General features: G+C 36.9%; 1 protein-coding gene and 1 pseudogene across 6 annotated transcripts in view; one reads left to right on the top strand and one right to left on the bottom strand.

Annotated features, from left to right (window-relative positions):
- The window catches only part of DNAH12 (dynein axonemal heavy chain 12), a 224,768-nt gene that overhangs the window by 167,790 nt on the left and 40,812 nt on the right, over positions 1-16,166 (bottom strand). For all 6 annotated transcript variants that reach the window (XM_047691438.1, XM_047691441.1, XM_047691430.1 and 3 more), the window contains 6 exons: positions 14,800-14,978; positions 13,269-13,404; positions 5,508-5,633; positions 4,262-4,396; positions 3,542-3,735; positions 2,773-3,016 (listed from right to left, as the gene is read on the bottom strand). In XM_047691438.1, the coding sequence (XP_047547394.1) occupies positions 2,773-3,016; positions 3,542-3,735; positions 4,262-4,396; positions 5,508-5,633; positions 13,269-13,404; positions 14,800-14,978 (1,014 nt within the window). The remainder of the gene's footprint in view (positions 1-2,772; positions 3,017-3,541; positions 3,736-4,261; positions 4,397-5,507; positions 5,634-13,268; positions 13,405-14,799; positions 14,979-16,166) is intronic.
- LOC125078584 (60S ribosomal protein L11-like) lies at positions 9,015-9,552 on the top strand (annotated as a pseudogene).

Below are 16,166 nucleotides of genomic sequence, written 5' to 3'. Positions count from 1 at the left end.
ATCACAATTCTGGACTTCAAGCTCTATTACAAAGCTGTCATCATCAAGACAGCATGGTACTGGCACAAAAACAGACACATAGATCAATGGAACATAGAGAGCCCAGAAATAGACCCTCAACTCTATGGTCAACTCATCTTCGACAAAGCAGGAAAGAATGTCCAATGGAAAAAAGACAGCCTCTTCAATAAATGGTGTTGGGAAAATTGGACCGCCACATGCAGAAAAATGAAATTGGATCATTTCCTTATACCACACACAAAAATAGACTCAAAATGGATGAAGGATCTCAATGTGAGAAAGGAATCCATCAAAATCCTTGAGGAGAACACAGGCAGCAACCTCTTCGGCCTCAGCCGCAGCAACATCTTCCTAGGAACATCGCCAAAGGCAAGGGAAGCAAGGGCAAAAATGAACTATTGGGACTTTATCAAGATCAAAAGCTTTTGCACAGCAAAGGAAACAGTTAACAAAACCAAAAGACAACTGACAGAATGGGAGAAGATATTTGCAAATGACATATCAGATAAAGGGCTAGTGTCCAAAATCTATAAAGAACTTAGCAAACTCAACACCCAAAGAACAAATAATCCAATCAAGAAATGGGCAGAGGACATGAACAGACATTTCTGCAAAGAAGACATCCAGATGGCCAACAGACACATGAAAAAGTGCTCCACATCATTTGGCATCAGGGAAATACAAATCAAAACCACAATGAGATATCACCTCACACCAGTCAGAATGGCTAAAATTAACAAGTCAGGAAATGACAGATGCTGGCGAGGATGCGGAGAAAGGAGAACCCTCCTACACTGTTGGTGGGAATGCAAGCTGGTGCAACCACTCTGGAAAACAGCATGGAGGTTCCTCAAAATGTTGAAAATAGAACTACCCTATGACCCAGCAATTGCACTGCTGGGTATTTACCCTAAAGATACAAACGTAGTGATCCGAAGGGGCACGTGCACCCGAATGTTTATAGCAGCCATGTCTACAATAGCCAAACTATGGAAAGAACCTAGATGTCCATCAACAGACAAATGGATAAAGAAGATGTGGTATATATACACAATGGAATACTATGCAGCCATCAAAAGAAATGAAATCTTGCCATTTGCGATGATGTGGATGGAACTAGAGGGTATCATGCTTAGCGAAATAAGTCAATCGGAGAAAGACAACTATCATATGATCTCCCTGATATGAGGGAGAGGAGATGCAACATGGGGGGTTAAGCGGGTAGGAGAAGAGTAAATGAATCAAGATGGGATTGGGAGGGAGACCAACCATAAGTGACTCTTAATCTCACAAAACAAACTGAGGGTTGATGGGGGGAGGAGGTTGGGAGAGGGGGTGAGATTACGGACATTGGGGAGGGTATGTGCTATGGTGAGTGCTGTGAAGTGTGTAAACTTGGCGATTCACAGACCTGTACCCCTGGGGATAAAAATATATTATATGTTTATAAAAAAAAAAAGAAATACAAAACATTCTTAAATATATACAAATGTGCTTAACACTTTATGTAATAAGAAAAATGAAAATTCTCTTAGCAGATTAGCAAAAACCCAAGTTTGAGGATATTCTCTTGTTGAGGGTGATGAGACTTTAAACAGGTATAGCCCCTATGTAAGTTAATTTGACATAGATTTTAACCTGGTATTTACTATTCTCTGGAACTTACCTTGCAGTCACAATTTCACACACACAGGAAATCTAATAGCAATATATAATATTATATAGGTGCAAAGAAAAAAAAGAGAGAGAAAAAGGTTATACAGGATGAGAAAAGTCTCAAAGATAAAGTAATCAAAACAAAGGGGGAAAATAATACATATAGTATACTATATTTTATGTAGAAAGATGGAAGAATAAGAATATATATTCACATTGTTATATGTGTACCCAAACACTGGAAATAGACACATGAAAGTCATAACATTGATAACCTGAGTTATACGGGTGAGAAACATGGGAAGGAGACTTTCCAGATACAAATTTTCTTATTTTAAGTAGGTCCACACCCAACATGGAGCCCAATGCTGAGCCTGAACTCACAACCCTGAGATCAAGACCTAAGCTGAGATGTTTGACCAACTGGTGCACACAGGTGCCCCTCAAATATATCGTTTTATATTTTATAAGTCACACAACTATATTAAGTATTGAAAACTATTTTAAGTGGTTTCTTTAAAAAAAAAAATTTCAAGCAGCTCATGGAATCTCTAAGAGCGCTGGGCACAGACAGGAACAATGCTCCAAATCCCATCCAAGTTTGCACTCTGAACATGCACTTCTCTGCTGCCTAGGGATGCTGGAGGCCTTATTTATTGTCACAAAAACAGTTATTATCCTCTTGTAAAAATGACTGAAGCCTGGGAGGCTAAATAGCTTGTCCAAGGTATGCCACTACCAAGCACGGAATTGTGATACAAACCTAAGTGGTGTGACTTTAAAGCTTTCCCAACTAATTGATACCCTTCATTGTTGCCCTTGGATAGGCTGACTGGTCTGCACTAGTTGTTTTTTACCCTCTATATTGTTGTGGCTAGTCATTCTAGGCTTTGCTATTTGCCATGTATTGTTCTACGAAGGGACTGATTTCAATGACTTTATCAGTAAAGAATGAAGCACAGATTTAGTAATAGATCAAGTTTTCCAGATTCAGCTGGCTTTGCTTCTAAATCTTTCTCTTTCTCTTCATTAGCACTGGATGATGTGAACAGCTCCTCCCAGGGCTTCCTAAAATGTCATGAAATGTGTTTGTACCTTAAAAATTTTTATCTGTTCCATTACTGTGGAGCACATAGTAATAGTAGGATTCTCCTTCGGTTCTTCTTCAAGTCTCTCTTCTCCTAGAGATCGCCTTTTTGCTGCCTTTCTTTTTTCTTGTAATTCCTTCTTTTGCTTCATTTGGAAAAATTTCAGTGTCTTAAAAATTTCTCGGGAAAATTCATCCACATCAGCTTCCATACTTTCCCCATTAAGGTCCAAAAACCCTCCATCCATCCACCTGAATTGAAAGACAAAATATTAAACTCAGAAACTTCTGGAATGCAAAGGAGGACTTAGAGATTCTTTAGGCTAGTCTCCTCATTTAGGAGAAACAACTATGGGCAAGAGCGATTAGCAGTTTTTCTCAATCACATAGGTAGAGCTGATGGTAGAGAGAAAAGATCAACACCATCATCTTAGTCATGCTGCATGTACTAAAATATGTATCAGAGTATAAATGGATGACTAAAAGTAGCCAAATGAAATGCAGATTTGACTTCAGAAATATTAGTCAACTTCAGTAACTGCATAAAAAAGTGAATCAGCTCTGAAAAACCCAAGTGAGACTTTACATATTAGTAAGGTCAGGTGCTACCTTAGCACCAGTTGGCATTTCTCCTGTAAGACAGTTGGTTCTCTTTCCAATGGACGAACATGTCCTACTTTTAAAAACTTAGCCAACAGCAACATCAAAAAATCACTATACATTTTACAAATCCTTTTACGTCATTTGCTTAATTTTTATTACATTACCAGAAATTACCGTTTTTCTGTTCGTTGCCACTTCAGAACAAGATTGAAAAACTTCTGATAGGGCTCAATGTTCACTTTCAATTTATCCAGTTCAGGATACTTTGTCAATTCCCACTTGAAAAGTTCCTCTTCTTTATTAATAAACTGAACTGCTTCCTCAGATTCCTGAATACGTTTCTGTAGTTGCCTTACATCTGTCACATACTGAAAGCAAATAATTTTTTGTCTTAAGATATATCCAAGTAATGTTATAAAAAAATAAGATTATATGACACTGCATATATGTCCTTGCATTTACATTGCAACTTTATTTTTTTTAAGATTTTATTTATTTGAGAGGAAGAGAGAGAGAGCATGAGCAAGGGGGAGGGGCAGCCTCCCAGCTGAAGAGGGAGACCAATGCAGGACTCGATCCCAGAATTCTGGAATCATGGTCTCAGCTGCAGGCAGACACTTAACCAACTGAGCCACCAGTCACCCACACTGCAACTTTAAGTATCAACTTCACAACACTACTATGATATGAAGCAAAAGGTATGGTTCCATCTATTTTACAGATAGAAAACTAAGTCACAGGAAAGATCACATAAGTAGTACAAGTTCCAGGCCTAAGAGTCGGACCCCTCTTTGCCATAGTATGTATGTTTTTCTATATTTTTCAATGTATGCAAACATGTCCAGTATTAATCTACAAGCCTATCAGAGCTATTCTCTTCTGTGTTTATCACACCTGTTGCATGCGGTCCAATTCTGCAAATTCTGTAAATTCTTCCATGCGCCGTGATTCCTTTTCTATTTCCAAAATCAGTTTCTCTCTCTTGGCAATTAGCTCATTTTCCTTTTTATGTTTAGCATTCTCAATGAGCTTTTTAAAAGACAATTTGATCAGGTTAATTATTTTGTTACAAAGGAAACTTACAAGTCAGAAATCTGAATGCTTTCTATGGTAATAAAAAACACCACCGAAGTAAAAATGAGTACAAAAATGTAACACTAATATAAAAACACAAAAGAATAATAAACCACCCAGAAAACTTTTCCTAGCTCTCTGAAATGACTGTAATGATCCTTTTATATTAATTAGATACTTCATTTAACAAATGCTGGGATAACAGTAGAAGCTACCTCTTACTGAGCACATGCCATGGGGTCAGGAACTACCTAATACCTTACTTACATTAGCACTGTAGTTCAGTTTATTAGTTTATTATTATTAGTTTATTATTATTTATTATTATTAGTTTATTATTATTTTATTACTATTTATTTTTATTACTATTTTATTTTATTTTTATTACTATTTTATCTTTATTACTATTTATTACTTTTATTACTATTTATTATTAATTTATTATTATTATTATTATTCAGTTCAGAAATGAAGAAATTTAGGCTTATAGAAATCAAGAGGCACATCCAATGTCACAAAGTCATAAAAGCCAAAATCTGCACTAGAACTTTGGTTTATCTGACTTGTTTTTTCATTACTATATCATCTCACTTTCCACTTTAGGAGAAGCTGGTTTACACTAAATCTAAATTATGTTTAGATTTACATACAAAATCTACACAAAATCTACACAAAATCTAAAGTATGTTCAATCTGATATAAAATTCTGAATCTGCTACTTCTTTTCTGATACTGGACCAGTTACTTAACTTCTCTGAGACTCACTTTTCTCATCTATGAAATGGGGAAATAGAAACACCTGGGATTTTTGCAGGTATTATATGAATTACTAGCTGCAAAGCACTTAAGGCAGTGCTTACTATTATTACCAGTCTATAATAGTTCTGACCTCTTTAATGTCTGTCCCACTGCTCACCAGACCCTGTATTAAGCCTAACAGCCTGTTCTTAATTGGCAGGACCATAAACACCAAACTCATATTGACAGATATAATTTTTAAAGATAGATCAAATAAATGTGCTTAAAATGTCAGAAGACAAAAATAAATACTGAAAAAGATATTTACCTCATCATTTTCATCAAAGATGGGATTAATTTTCCTAGGCCACATAAGGGTAGCTGAATTTAAAGCTAAGTCTTCTTGAGAAAATAGGAAGACATCTAAAAAGTAACTCATTCGGCGTTTGGATTCCTATAAAAGAAATTCCAGATATAATACACCATGTAGAAAAACTAAGGCATGGAAAAGAGAGGAACCAAAAATTTCTAATATTTTAAACAACATTTTGGAAACATGTCATGTTTATGAGGGCAGAACAAAACTCTCACTATTTGTAATTTATACAATGGTATATGTAGACATCCCAAAAAATCTTCTGATAAACTATTAAAATGAAGAGAAATAAAAAATATATAACATTTTTACTTTATTTTTTTAAGATTTATGTATTTATTTGAGAGGGAGAGAGAGCAGCACACACACACACGTGGGGGGCAGAGGGGCAGTTAGAGAGGGACAGAAATCCTCAAGCTGACTCCCTGCTGTGCACAGAGCTTGACTATGCAGGGCTTGATCCCAGGGCCCTGAGATCATGATCTGAGCCAAAATCAAGAGTCAGCCACTTAACTGACTGAGCCACTCAAGCACTCCAATATACAACATTTTTAAAGTTAAGGTTCTTAAAGAAAAAAGAAATTTCAAAAATTAAGAAAAAATTCAGTGATCAATATGAATTTATATATAACAAATTTTATATTATAGTGCAAAGTATAAAATAAATATCCATAAGTCCGTAGTGATGTAAATAAGTAACTGAATAAATTAATAGGGGGAGAAGGAGACAAATCTCCCATGTAGAAGAATTCCAAAAAAATTATGTAGCTACTCTACTCTGGGAGAATGTTAACTTCCCAACTCTGAAGTGTGGGCAGCAAATAATGACTTCCTTCCAGAGAGGACATTATGGAAAGGGAGAGAAAAGAATAGAGAGACCTGATAAATACTACTTCAGACTGGTGATCAAGGTCAACATCAATAGTGGTAAGTCATGGTGATAATATGTACCCTTGATATGATGTGATGAAAATGGCATTTACCTTTGTGATCCTCCTTCAGACAACTACCTCAGTTTACTCATGAGAAAAACATCAGATGAATTCCAAAACAGGGATACCCTCTGATATACCTCACCCATACTTCTCAACACTATCAAGGTCATTAAAAACAAAACAAAAGAGGGGGAGCCTGGCTGGCTCAGTTGGTAGAGCATGCAACAGTTGATCACAGGTTTGTGAGTTCAAGCTCATGTTGAGTGTGAAGGTTACTTAAAAACAAAACAAAACAAAACAAAACAAAATGAATCTGAGAAACTGTCAGAACCAAAAGGAGCCTAAGAAGTCACAATTAGATATAATGTAGCATCTAAAATAGGCTCCTGAAACAGAAAAAGGACATTAAGTAAAAACTAAGAAAAATTGAATAACTTGTGGAATTTAGTTAATAATGTATTGATACTGGTTTATTAATTCTAACAAATGTACCATACTAATGTAAGATGGTAATAACGAGCAAATTGAGTTGGGGGTAGGGGCAACAGGGACTATGTAATATAGGAACTCTCTGTACTATCTGCTCAATTTTTTTTAAAGATTTCATTTATTTATTTGACAGAGATCACAAGTAGGCAGAGAGAGGCAGAGAGAGAGGAAGGGAAGCAAGCTCCCCACTGAACAGAGAGCCCGATGTGGGACTTGATCCCAGGACCCTGGGATCATGACCTGAGCTGAAGGCAGAGGCTTTAACCCACTGAGCCACCCAGGCGCCCCAATCTGCTCAATTTTTATATAAATCTAAAGCTCCTCTGAAAAATAAGGTCTATTAATTATTTTATGAGTTAATTATATTTTGGGTGCCTGGGTGGCTCAGTCATTAAGCATCTGCCTTCAGCTCAGGTCATGATCCCAGGGTCCTGTGATTGAGCGCCGCATGGGACTCCCTGCTTGGCAGGAAGCCTGCTTTTCCCTCTCCCACTCCCCCTGCTTGCGTTCCCTCTCTTGCTGTGTCTCTCTCTGTCAAATAAATAAATGAAATCTTTAGAAAAATAAAAAAATAAATATATATCTGTATTCAGGTAATAAAAAGATTTAAAAATTTAAAGATATCATTTAATATAACATTAAAAGATATTAAGTACCTGAAAATTTATCTTAAAAAGATGTGTACAACCTCTACAGAGGAAATTATAAAATGCTGAGAGAATTAAAGAAGAGGCAAATAAATAAAAGAGATATCATGGATTGGAAGTATATATGTATAAATGTGCCAATTCTTTTTTTTAATGTGCCAATTCTATTTAATGCATTCCTAATCAAAATCTTAACAGGTTTTTGTGGAATGAGAAAAGATTCTAAAATTTATATTAGAAAGATCCTAATTCTCAAAATTTATTATCAGTTTGAGGCAATCTCAGTCCAAATCCCAAAAGGTTATTTTATGAAATGCGATAAGCTAATTCTAAAATTGATATGAAAATGCTAAGGGTCAAGAACAAGCAAGAAACTTGGTGAGGAAGAATGGGAGGACATGCTTTACCAGGTATCAAGACTTATTATTGCTAGAATCAGACCTATAAATCAAGAACAAACTGATGGTTGCCAGAGGAAAAGGGGTGAGGGGAAGGGCCAAATGGGTATAAGGGATTGGGAGATGCAGGCTTCTAGTTATAGAATGAATGAGTCATGGGAGTAATGGGTACAGCACAGGGAATACAGTCAATGATATTGCAGGAGTGTTATATGGTGATAGGTGGTAGCTACACTGTGGTGAGTAAAGCATAATGTATAGAGATGTTGGATCACTATGTTGTATATCTAAAACTAAAGTAACATTATGTGTCAACTACACTCAAATAAAAAAAATAAAAATTAAAAACTAGTGGCTTAAAGGGGGAAAAAGATGTATTATTGCTATTACAGTTAAGCTGTTGTAATTAAGTCAGCGTGGTATTGATTCCAGGACAGATAGAAAGGCCAATGGAACAGAACAGAGTGTCTTAAATTAGATCTGCATAAATATGGACACTTAATACATGATAGAGGTGGCACTGCAGAGCAGTAGGGAAGGGGACAGTCTCTTTGATAAACATATAATTGCTCATCTATGTGGAAAAATAATTAGGATGGACCTCATGTCATTCACAAAAATAAGATTCTAGGAAGACTGAAAACCTAAACCTGAAAGGCAAAATTAGGCCGGTCTAAAAAAGAATACAAGAAAAAATCGTCATGACCCTTGGTAGGGAAGGATTTCTTAAACAATACACAGAAAGCACTAGGTATAAAAGGAAACACTGGGGGCAACTGGGTGGCTCTGCCAGTTAAGTATCTGACTCTTGATTTTGGCTCAGGTCATGATCTTGGGGTTGTGAGATCGAGCCCTGCATTGGACTCCACACTGGGCATAGAGCCTGCTTAAGATTCTCTCCCTCTCCCTCAGTCCCTCTCCCCAATCTCTCTCCCTCTCTCTCTCTTTCTCTAAAAAAAAGGGGGGGGGGGACTCCTCCTCTTCTCCACCATGGTGGATCAAGGTGAAAAGGAGAACCCCATGTGGGAACTTTGCATCTTCAAACTTTGCTTCAACATCTATGTTGGGGAGAGTAGAGACAGACTGACCTAGGCAGCCAAGATGCTGGAGCAGCTCACAGGCCAGATGCGTGTGTTCTCCAAAGCTAGATACACTATTAGATCTTTCGGTATCAGGAGAAATGAAAAGACTGCCTTGCTGTCCACTGCACAGTCCGTGGGGCAAAGGCAGAAGAAATCCTGGAGAAATGTCTAAAGGTGTGAGAGTATGAGTCAAGAAAAAATAACTTCTCTGATATTGGAAACCTTGGCTTTGGATCCAGGAGCACATCAATCTGGGGATCAAATATGACCCAAGCATTGGTATCTATGGCCTGGTCTTCTATGTGGTGCTGGGTAGACCAGGTTTCAGTATTACAGACAAGAAGCAAAGGACAGGCTGCACTGGGGCCAAACACAGAATTAGGAAAGAGGAGGCCATGTGCTGGTTCAAGCAGAAGTATGATGGGAACATCCTTTCTGGCAAATAAATTCCCATTTCAATCCAAAAGGCCAATAAAATCTTTTGAGTGAGAAAATAAAAAATAAAAAAAGAGGGGGGAACATTATTCCATTTAACTGTATTAAAATAAAGGATTTCTCTTCATCAAAAAACACCACTAAAAAGTTAAAATAAATCAGAGTTTTAAAAAAAAAGGATGCTTACTAATAACATCTTCAAAACTACTACACTGAGCAGCACACTTAAAAAATTTTGTGTATACTTTATCATAATTAAACAAAAAAAATAACAAAAACAAAAACAAACAAACAAACAAAAAACCCTCTTACAAATCAATAGAAAAAGAGGGCACCTGGGTGGTTCAGTTAGCGATTACCTTCAGCTCTGGTCATGATCCCAGGGTCCTATAATTGAGCCCTGTGCTGGGATCCCTGCTCAGTGAGGAATCTGCTTCTCCCTCTGCCTCTCCCCCTGCTTGTCTGTCTCTCTCTCAAATAAATAAATAAAACCTTAAAAAAAAAAGAAAAAACACAAAACCCCAAAGAAAAATAGGTAAAACCATGTAAAGGCATTTCACAAAAGAGGAACTCTGAATAGTCAATAAGCATATGAAAAGTTTTGGAAAGGAGGAGGAGGTCAATAACTAAGAAAATGACAAGATTGAAAAACTCATCTCAAAAAAAGAGAACAAGAGGCAGTACTAACTGCCAGAAACCTACTCAGTATGGATACAAGTAAGATGTCAGAACTAGAGTTCAGAATAACAATTATAAAGATACTAGCTGGGCTTGAAAAGAAAACATAGAAGAGAGTAGAGAACCCCTTTCTGAAGAAATTAAAGAACTAAAATCTAATCAAAGTGAAATAAAAAAGGCTACCAATGAAATGCAATAAAAAATGGAGGCTCTAACTGCTAGGATACATGAGGCAGAAGAGAAAATTAGTGAGAATTATTGATATAGAAGACCAAATGATGGAGAATAAAGAAGCTGAGAAAAAGAGAAATAAACAACTACTGGATCACGAGGAGAGAATTCAAGAGATAAGTGATACATAAAGCAAAACAATATTAGAATAATTGGGATCCCAGAAGAAGAAGAAAGAGAAGGGGGACAAAAGGTATATTGGAGCAAATTTTAGTCGAGAACATCCCTAAACTGTGGAAGGAAACAGGCATTCAAGTCCAAGAGGCACAGAGAACACCCCTCAAAATCAATAGGCCAACACCTTAATATATAATAGTGAAACTTGCAAATCTCAGAGACAAAGATAAAATCCTGAAAGGAGCTCAGGACAGGAAGCCCATAACCTACAAGAGTACAAACATTAGAATGGAAGCAAACCTAGCGACAGAGCAGGCAAGAAAGGACTAGAATGATATATTCAGGATCCTAAATGAGAAAAATATGCAACCAAGAATACTTTATCAAGCTAGATGTCATTTAAAATAGGAGATTAAAAATCTTCCAGGACAAACAGAAACTAAAAGAATTTGTGATCACTAAATCAGACCTGCAAGAAATAATAAAGGGGATCTTTTAAGTGAAAAGAGAGCCAAAAGTAAAATAGACCAGAAAAGAACAGAAACAATATACAGAAACAGAGACTTTATGGGTAATACAGTGGCACTAAATTCATACCTTTCAATAGTTATTCTGAATGTAAATAGGCTAAATGCCCCAATCAAAAGACATGGTATCAGACTGGATAAAAAAGCAAGACTGATATGCTGTCTGCAAGAGACTCATTTCAGACCCAAAGACACCTCCAGATTGAAAGTGAGGGGGTGGAAAACCATTGATCATGCTAATGGATATCAAAAGAAAGCTGAGATAGCAATCCTTATATCAGACAAATAAGATTTTTTTAATTTATTTTTTTTAAAGATTTTATTTATTTATTTGACAGATCACAAGTAAGCAGAGAGGCAGGGCTCTCTCTGAGCAGACAGTCCGAACTCTCCACTGAGCAGAGAGTCCAATGTGGGGCTTGATCCCAGGACTCTGGGATCATGATCTGAGCCGAAGGCAGAGGCTTAACCCACTGAGCCACCCAGGCGCCCCCAGACAAATAAGATTTTAAACCAAAGACTGTAGACTATTGTCATATGTTACCTTCAGAGTATAAAAATTATTTTTAAAAAGCATAAGAAAAGTGTTCAAATTCTTTTGTTTCAAGAAAATGCAAATTAGGGTGCCTGGGTGACTCAGTCGGCTAGGCATCTGCCTTCAGCTCGGGTCATGATACCAGGGTCCTGGGATCAAGCCCCACGTTCAACTCCCTGTTCAGCAGGGAACCTGCTTCTCCCTCTCCCACTGCTGCTCCCACTGCTTGTGCTCTCTCTCTTGCTGTCAATTAAATAAAATCTTAAAAAAAAAAGAAAATGCAAATTAAAAATACAATGATTTCCACCCAACAGAACAGAATTTTTTTTCTTTTTTTTAATTTTTATTTAAATTCCAATTAGTTAGTATACAATATAATATAGTTTCAGGTGTATAATATACTAATTCAGTAATTCCATACATCACCCTGTGCTCATCACAACAAGTGCACTCCTTAATCCGCATTACCTATTTCACTCACCTCTCCCCACTCCCCCCCCCTTGGTAACCATCAGTTTGTTCTCTATAGTTAAGAGAACAGCCTAGCAAATTTAAAATATCTCACAAAAGCAAGCATAAGTAAGGGTGTAAAATAATAGGACTCTTAGGCACTGCTGAAGGAGTATAAAATTAGAACTACTTTAGAAAAGAATTTCACCTTAGCAAGTAAATGGGAAAGTAAATACATGTTATAATGCCTGGGAGAAATGCATGAATATATATACCAGGATACAGGTACAGAAATGTTCCCAGCAGCATTGCTATTAATAGCATAAGTAGAAAACCAAATATCCAGAACAATAAAACTAAAATAACAAATCATTATGTGGTTATATAATAGTGAATATAAGAAAGCAATGAAAATAAAGTTAAGAAACAAGGGCATTAGTAACATAATGTTAGATTGAAAGATTCAAAAGAATAGAAACAGTATGACTATTTATATAAAGATCTAAATGAGATAAAAATTAGTTATATTGATTAGGAATGCATATTTAAATGGTAAAACTCTACAGAAATGCAAGGAAGTGATTACTATAAAAGTCAGGATAGTGTTCACACCTAGGAAAAAGAGGAGACTGATGAGTTTCTAATGTGTTGGCAAGGTTCTATTTCTTCCCTGGGTGATAATTATGCAGTGTTTATAACATTTTAAATTACACAGCTTATGTTTTGTGCTATTTGGGATAGGTGTGTTATGTTTCCTATTTTAAACAAAGAATTATAGTACAACATAGGTGAATGGATATATAATCTTGTGCTGGAGAAGGCATAAGCATACCAATAAATGCAGAAATCACAGAAGAAGGAAAAATTTTTTAAGACCATATTGTTCGAGGATGCACACATAGTTGGTGAGACTAAGGAATAAAAATGTGTGATTACTGTAGAAACCAAGGGGAAACCTTGAGGGGAGAGAGAGAGAAGCAGTTATGATCAGAAGGTCATATACAGAGAGATTCAGGGGTACAGGCAATAGCCTATTTCTTACCTTCAGTTATGGCAATATAGGTGGGCACTCTAAAACTTATGTGTTTTTATGTTTTACACAATTTCAATATGTTTATCATATTTTGCAATAAAAAGAAACTAATTTAAAATATGTAAATTTAAAATATGTAAATCAAAAGATTCTTACCTTGATCCGTAAAACCAACTCTTGAATCCCTGTATTCCGGGCTTTTTCTACATAAGATATCAGATCCATCATCTCTTCTGTTGTCTCAGGGACTTTTAATGCATGCTCTTTAATTGCTTCAAATTCACTGCAAATACTGACATAGTACTCTGCTTTACTATGGTTATGGTAATTAATACTATATTATACTCAATACATTTTCATGTGGAAGTTATAGTATATTAAAATTTTTTCTGCAGATCTCTTTAACTCTCTTGAAAACCCAGTTAAGTAAGCAGTGTGATACAGAGCATACTTAGGAATGTCTTTCTGATTCCAAAGCACAGGATTTCCTCACATTGCTTCTGGGAAAATAAACATACTAGCTAACATTGATTGAGTACCATGTTCTTTACAGAAGTTACAAACTAAGATTCTTTGGGGGCCAGACAGGCAACAAAGAAGTTAAATGAGTTGGATGATGAGTTGCTTGCACAGTGGATGAACCAACCAAAGGACACATTCCCTGTGTAAAACAAAAACTGCTTCTCAGCTCCATTTACCACTGAAGGCTCAACATGGCACGGTCTTCCCACACTTTCAAGAAAAGTAAAAGATCTGGAGTGTGTGTGTGTGTGTGTGTGTGTGTCTGTGTGTGTGTGTGTGTGTGTGTCTGTGTGTGTAAAATCTTCTAATTTTGAAAGGTTGATAGACAACTGAAAGTGTGTCTAAACAAAATGAAACACAGCATGAGACAAAACTATTTGCAAGACCTATTCAGACAGCAAGCCACTGGTTTGTGGATCTGGTAGGCACTGCTGTCTCTATTTTACAGGTGACAAAAATAAGCTCAGTGACACAACAAGTAAATATTGGGGTCAGGAAAATCCCTGATCTTCCCAATATCATTGTAAGTCTATAGGCCCTCCATTTTCATGCAACCTGTATTCAAACACTGCTTTATTTCAATTTCTTTTTTTTTTTTTTAATAATTCCAGGTTGCCTCAAAACAACTCTCACACAGTATCAAGCAAAAACCAGACCACTGAACCTACAAAGGAAACTTCTTAGGAGGCAGCTATGAGGGGCATCTGGGTGGCTCAGTCGGTTAAGCGTCTGCCTTCAACTCAGGTCATGATCCCAGGGTCCCTGGATCAAGTCCCCTATTAGGCTCCCAGCTTGGTGGGGAGTCTGCTTCTCCCTCTGCTCCTCCCCACCACTCATGCTCTCTCTCTCATTCTCTCTCTTGCAAAAATAAATAAAATCTTTTTTTAAAAGGAAGCAGCTATGAAGAGAAAGTTGTAAGTACTTATATTTTAATCTTTTTTTAAAAAATTTTTAAGTTAGTTTATTTATTTATTCATCCATTCATTCATTTTAAGTAATCTCTCTACACCCAATGTGGGGATCAAACTCACAACCCCAAGATGAAGAGTTGCATGCTCTTCCAACCGAGCCAGCCAGATGCCTCTTACAGTTTAAACAAGAGTTATATTAGTAAAATATTTCTTTTAGCCCTATAATTCTGAGTTTACCAATTACTTCTACTTACCTTTCATTTTCTTTTCTATGTTTTGAAGCTATGTCATTTAATAATATGTTTGCAAAGGTTTTCGCTTTGTTTGTTAGGCCTGTCTTCAAATCTTCGCAATCCAAACGCACCATAGGGAAATGAACCCACTGAGGCAAAAGCATTATTTCTGAGGCAAGACTGAAAAATCTCTCTATAAACTTAAAGTTAAAAAAAAAAAGCATTTAAAATTCAGATCCAAGTATATTACTTGCACAGCTAAAAACCTTCAAAGCAAAGTACAAACTCTTGAGCAAAGACCCTCTAAAATTGTCCCACATGGCTCCAACTTACATTTCCAACTTCATATTCTAAATCTGTCATATGATGCATTTCTGTGTTACCTGTTCCACAGCTGTTTTTGGTTCATTTGATAGTCTCTGAACACCCCTAAACCCTTTTGGTCTTTGTTCATGTTGCAGTCCCTCTCTTCTCCACCTATAAACATTTACTTCAAAACCCAGCTCACGGGTGCACCTGGGTGGTTCAGTGGGTTAAAGCCTCTGCCTTTGGCTCAGGTCATGATCCCAGGGTCCTGGGATCGAGCCTCACATTGGGCTCTCTGCTCAGCAGAGAGGCTGCCTCCTCCTCTCTCTCTGCCTACTTGTGATCTCTCTCTCTCTCTCTCTGTGTCAAATAAATAAATAAAATCTTAAAAAAAAAAAACCCAGCTCACTTTTCACTTCTTCAAGAAACCTTCACCAATCTGGGGTGCCTAGGTGGCTCAGTGGGTTAAAGCCCCTGCCTTCAGCTTAGGTCATGATCCCAGAGTCCTGGGATCAAGCCCCAAATCGGGCTCTCTGCTCGGTGGGGAGCCTGTTTCCCCCTTTCTCTCTCTGCCTGCCTCTCTGCCTACTTGTGGTCTCTCTTCTGTCAAAATAAATAAACAGAAAATCTTTAAAAAAAAAAAAAAGAAAGAAAGAAAAGAAAAAAGAAACCTTCACCAATCTTCCAAAGCAGAAACAATCATTCCTTCGTCTTTGCTTCCACAATACTTTGTTCACATTTCCATTCAAGTACTTATCTCCACATATCATAGTTGTTACTCCTATGTCTGGCTTCTAGGCCAAATTAACGCTCCTGAGGACAATGTGTATGTATTATTTATCTTTATGTCACCAAAATCTTGCTAGGTGTCTGAATATGATTGCTGAAGCAATGAATGAATAAATGAATCACTAAAGAAATTATTTGGTGTGGCTATCAGACACATGAAAAAATGTTCATCATCACTAGCCATCAGGGAGATTCAAATAAAAACCACATTGAGAGGGGCGCCTGGGTGGCTCAGTGGGTTAAAGCCTCTGCCTTCAGCTCAGGTCATGATCTCAGGGTCCTGAGATCGAGCC

The sequence above is a fragment of the Lutra lutra genome, chromosome 1 (genome assembly GCF_902655055.1).
Source record: "Lutra lutra chromosome 1, mLutLut1.2, whole genome shotgun sequence".
In the NCBI taxonomy this organism is placed as follows: domain Eukaryota; kingdom Metazoa; phylum Chordata; class Mammalia; order Carnivora; family Mustelidae; genus Lutra; species Lutra lutra.
This window is presented reverse-complemented; position numbering and strand designations above follow the sequence as displayed.